Genomic DNA, 5,331 nt, shown 5'->3' on the forward strand with positions numbered 1-5,331 from the left:
ATATATATATGACCTCAATTTTGCTGAGACTGATCTCCAACATGTACTCTAAATGTCAACAAAAAAGCTCTGAACATTAACTATTTGGATACATTTTAGTTAATCTGGTGGCAAAATATCTCATGAACAACGAATTTGAACAAAACTTCCAAGGAATAATTGTTTTGTTTACTGTTTAGGCGTCAACCCAATTCAAGATGGCCACCACAGTAACTATCCACGGAAAACTCACAAATTGAACAAAATGTAAAGATAGTCTGCTAAAATTCAATAGCTGAGAGTCATTCACAACATGTACTTTGAGATCTCACAATAACACAAGGGTTTGTGCATAAACTGTGTTCAAGGTTTGACCAAAATGGCTACAACTTCCTCATTTCTCTAATTAATCTAAAACTCTAGAGTGAAAGGCGGTGGGCRAAATGCCAGGCCTTCGACTTTGAAAAGAAATTATTTTCATAAATTATTTCTTTAAGTCCATGTTGTTTTAATGCTTCCCTAAACATCAAAGCCAATATTCATACTGCACACTAAAATGACGCAATAAGTATAAAAAAAACCAACAGTCCCTCTGGGGACATTTGTTTTAGACTCAGTGCCGTCCCAATATTTGCTTTCACAAATGATCCCTAAATAAATAAGACTTGTAAAGCAAACTTACACAAAGCAAACATAATCTTCCAGTAGATTTTGCACAATTTCTATTTAAAACATTTACATAACTGTTAGCAAGGAAATAAAAGGGGGTATAAAAAAAGGTAATAGTATTGCAGAGCTGTATTCGAGGGTAAAACATACCATGAACATAGAGGATGTAGTCATCGTAGGCTTCTCCCACTACGTTCGAGGCCACGCAGCGATAGGTGCCGTTATATGACTTGTTCAGGTTGGCGATGTAGAGATCCGAGCCGGTGACCACAGCGTGAGGCGGCACGTCCTCCTCTACTCTCAGCCAATTGATCTGATGGGGACTTAGCACAAATACCAAACACATCACTCAGAGGCTGTCTGTCCAGGACAGAAATCTGAAATAAAGGTCACATCTAAGACTTGAAGAGGAGGGCCACGAGCAGGGCCCCGTCTAATGKTGTACAGCATGCTAACAGCTGGTTTAATGGAACAATGAAAGGTTAAGGGAGTGTTTGGCAGAAAACATGATATACAGTGGAGTTCTGAAGCTCGTTCATCTGAACGAATACTCACTGGGGTTTTCCTTCAGCGCTACACGTCAAATCTAGATTGTCTCCTTCTCTTGTTAAACCTTTGGGATTTGTCACCAAAATCTTCACTTCTGGTTTATCTAAAACAATCACAATATTAAAACAGATGAGTGGGGTAAAAAAAAAAACAGAATTTTTTTAAATTAATAACGGGAATCTAAAGTGAATCTGAAAAWAAAAGAAAGAAATGGTCACCTCAATTAAGGCTAAACAGCCACGAGTAAAATGTAAGACGATAACACTCTCAGTGCTCAGTGAACATTCAGTCAGTTTGCAGTACCTTACAGCAAAAAAAGGGTTTTTCTTTTCTCTTATCATTGCTTGCAAAAGATTATCAAAATGTCAAGCGATTTCAGTCAACCTTTCTCTTATTCCTTGAAAGGTCAAACAAAACAGCTATCTACCTGGGATAAAAAAAAGGAAATTAATATTCGGCACAGACTACAAAAGAGTGCCTTAACCTTTCTGTGATGTTTAACAGTGATAGGCAGCTTGTATTACCTCTTCAATCATTGCACCATTTAAGGACGTCGAAACATTTTTTGACGTCAGACAAAATTTGGTTTTCGCGTCACTATATGCTACGTCATAAGGGGACAAAACACAAATATTTAAATTGCATAAATCATGAACAAAAAGTGGAAAGAAATACACCAAAATACAGTGATAATGAGCAGTGTCGGTGTGTGTTCATTTGTCTGTACTGTTAGCAAAACATCAATATTTACTAACATTAATTGTACATTATTTTCCCACAAAATCCCTCTTCAGAAGACCTGAACTATTATTTTACTATTGTTGATGTTATGTTTTTGCATCTAAATGTATGTTGAAGTCGTGAGAACTTAGGATAAGTTGAAAAAAATGGTTTGTACTTTTCACCAAATAAAAAAAGCCTAAAATAATGGGTGAGTCAAAACTCTCAATACACCTATTTACTTCAGAAACAAAAAGGGAAAATGAATAGGTGAGGGGGCACCTTTCAAGATGGCAGCCATGTTCTGGACCTAGTCTAAATGATAGTTCCTCTTACCAAATATTTGCTGGTGGTATTCAGATATGTTGTTTTCTCTTTTCTGTCTGTAATATTAGAGCGTACTGAGACTTTTGATTCACCTCCATCACTGCTTTTTMCCAACACGTGCAATGCTTACAATCAAATTTGGGGACGCTCGGCCCAAATTTCTAAAATGTTGTGAAGTCGCTGACGACAATCATAGTACTGCCCCATCACTACTTTGTTTTTGTTTCCTGTTTACATTTGACTCCACGGGAAGATTAATTCATGATTACCACACAGAAGATTAGCATATATTACCAGAACTACAGCTGCAATCCATGTCAGGCTTTCATTGTAGATGAGGCAGGAAAATGTGGATCAGTTTCAGTGTGTCAGCCTAAAAATAGTCGATGCGGTGCAGATGTTTTGGTGTTTACTTGTCAAAACAAAAAAATCACTGCAAATATCAAGTAATTATGTAGCAGCATTTCATTGAAATAAAAGCCAAAATGCGTCTACAGCTGTGCCTTTCTCCTCCTGTCGGTCTTCTGGGAATAAAATAATATGCAGTGACTGAGTGAGTGGACAATCTGAGCATGCAGCTCAATAGTCTGAGATGTTTTTTTGCGCTCTGCTTTCCAAGTGGGACAAATATTCTCCCTATGACTAACAAAGGACGGTGTCTGTTATGGCTCTCTGGAGGCTGCGTTGCTTGTTTAGCTGTTTACCTTATTGATTTCGCCAGAAGTTTATCCACAATTTCTGTTTGCTCTCACCGTTCATGTAAATTGTGCAAAATCTAGTGTGTCTGCCAAGCAAGCCTGAGTGAAATACAGTTCCTGGCAATACCCACAAGGCTTTGGTTTGGTTCTGGCCCCAAAATGTCATAGTTCTGGGTCACTCACAAAGCACTTCCAAGTGTCTTTGAGCCAGGAGGTCCTTTACAGCTGGATGGTCAATGATGCAGTCCACTGGCACTCCATCATCCTCTTTGGTGACAGAAAACCTCACCCGGCTGGTGACAGTAAACATCCTGTCATACATCTCCTCTACTGTTGTCTCACCTATATAGATATATAAAAAAAGATAAAAAGAAAGTAAAGTTAACGTGTGAAAACTCCAAACTCTTGAGTTCCTCAGCAGCACCTGACGCAGTGGCTGTAATGGGCAAATAGTCATAGCTATTAAGAGCATATTACCTGTCAAAGTGCAGTACTTTCAGATGGCATTTACATTTAATTTATGACTCAGTGGTGTGGTRCCCGAACAAGACTTTAGAGGATTCAGACGAGCCCGAGGCCTTCGATTCTGACGAGAGCAGCGAGGAGCGGCTGGGTCATATCAAGCCCGATAATGAATGCTTCTGCTGCTCGAGGCTCCAGCATTGTTGGGGCTAACCCTGCAGTAATCTGCTGCCCACTAGGCCCAAGGCTGTCAGAGGGGCATTCATTTAGAGAGCATTACAATGCCAGAGGGGCATCGCATTAGCCGCAGTGCTGAGTGTGATGGTTTACTCGCACTTAATGAAGTGAGGAAATAATTACAGCCCAACACTGACCTGCAGCACACTTCCATTTCAGCCCRGTCACAGGGGAGCCCGGCCAGACTCGGGGAGGGCAAAACACCCTGTTCCACAGTTGATGATCACCAACACACACACATATGTGGCCCCTTGATGGATATTAACCCCGCGTAACATACACCCACCCGTGAAAGTCTTGCCTTCATAAAACTGAAAGTGCCGGGATCAGTGAGTGGTCATTGCACTTGTAGGCATTAAAATTTGACGACTTTGCCAACTGCAGTGAGGGACTGGGCTGCTGGAAAAGCATGCTTAGGAGTCTGGGTAATAACAGTAAATAAATTACTTTTATTTAAAAAAAAGAAAAACTATTATATTGACTTTTTTTTAAAATCATTACAGGTTGTAGTACATATATAGGACTGTACCCATAAAAATAATGTATTACTCATGTGGCTTTTTTCTGACAAGMGTAGCAACAACAGTGAATAATCATCTTACTTTGGTTACCACAGTGCTGGGAGYAATTTTTAACATGCCGCTTTGGAAAAAAGGAGGCAAAAATAAACTGAAATTTTCTGTTAAGAGCGTATTTGTCACCGTGCAGTAACAAGAGCAAATCATAATGCATCAGATCATATTCATGAGGTCAGTGAGGGCATTTCCAAATATATCTGCCAAAGAGCCAGGCGAGGTGGAGTGTGAAGGGGGCGTAGTTGTGATTAGCTTCTATTATTTGGGCCAGTAAGTCCTTAATTTAACTTGTAGTAACAATTATTTTTGGCGATGATTAAAATCCTGCCACGCGAGAAACTTCACAAAACTTCTGAATCCTGTTGTGAAGATCAGACTGGAAGACCCGAAGCCGCAGCCGATGCTCAAGCCAACCGGCGCTTGTCAATTATCGGTGTCATCTGAGTGAAGATGAGGAAGACAACTGTGGATCGGGTCACAAAAGGACTCAAATCTGAATGCGAAGGAGATTTTAGAGTTGCAGCCGAGATGTCAAATCAAACGCTCTTGTGAGCATCAAGCGCTGATCAATCCCGGCGCAATCAAGCGTGGCCTCTTCTCAGGGTGACATTTTCTTTCACTCAGCTTCTAACCCGAGTCCTCTGGCTGCCAACACACCGCTGAGCCGTCAGTGATCAAGCTGCTTCATGGTGGCTTATCCATGCATTGCTCCAGCACTAGTGAAACAGGCTAAAATAGTTTTAATAGAGATGTTAAATTCACCCCACCTACTCTATTACCATAGGAAATATACTTCTTTTTTTTATTAAATATTTGAGATAATTAAGTACATCCCACTCAAACCAAAATGGCTGTTTGTACTTCAAGTAATAATTATTCTAGATGTCACTTCCTCAAATTGTCCAACTTTAAACATTCCTCCAATTGCGGCCCACAAATGCAGCCTCCTTTTCCTTCGATTTAAAGGGCCAATATTATTTGTTTATTAGGCATTTATTTAAATACTATACCATAATAATGTTTTTATGTCACCTTTGGTTGTTATTAAAATGCTGTTTTTATGTTTAAATAGAAAATAAACTTATCTTCTCATCACTTCCTCTTCTAAACGCCTT

At 39.7% G+C, this 5,331-nt stretch overlaps 1 protein-coding gene across 5 annotated transcripts in view; it reads right to left on the reverse strand.

Annotated features, from left to right (window-relative positions):
* The window catches only part of cadm1b (cell adhesion molecule 1b), a 327,978-nt gene that overhangs the window by 32,247 nt on the left and 290,400 nt on the right, over positions 1–5,331 (reverse strand). For all 5 annotated transcript variants that reach the window (XM_014012463.1, XM_014012461.1, XM_014012459.1 and 2 more), the window contains 3 exons: positions 3,126–3,284; positions 1,204–1,300; positions 799–971 (listed from right to left, as the gene is read on the reverse strand). In XM_014012463.1, coding sequence (XP_013867917.1) covers positions 799–971; positions 1,204–1,300; positions 3,126–3,284 — 429 coding nt within the window. The remainder of the gene's footprint in view (positions 1–798; positions 972–1,203; positions 1,301–3,125; positions 3,285–5,331) is intronic.

This window comes from Austrofundulus limnaeus, unplaced genomic scaffold (assembly GCF_001266775.1).
Source record: "Austrofundulus limnaeus strain Quisiro unplaced genomic scaffold, Austrofundulus_limnaeus-1.0 Scaffold91, whole genome shotgun sequence".
NCBI classification, from domain to species: domain Eukaryota; kingdom Metazoa; phylum Chordata; class Actinopteri; order Cyprinodontiformes; family Rivulidae; genus Austrofundulus; species Austrofundulus limnaeus.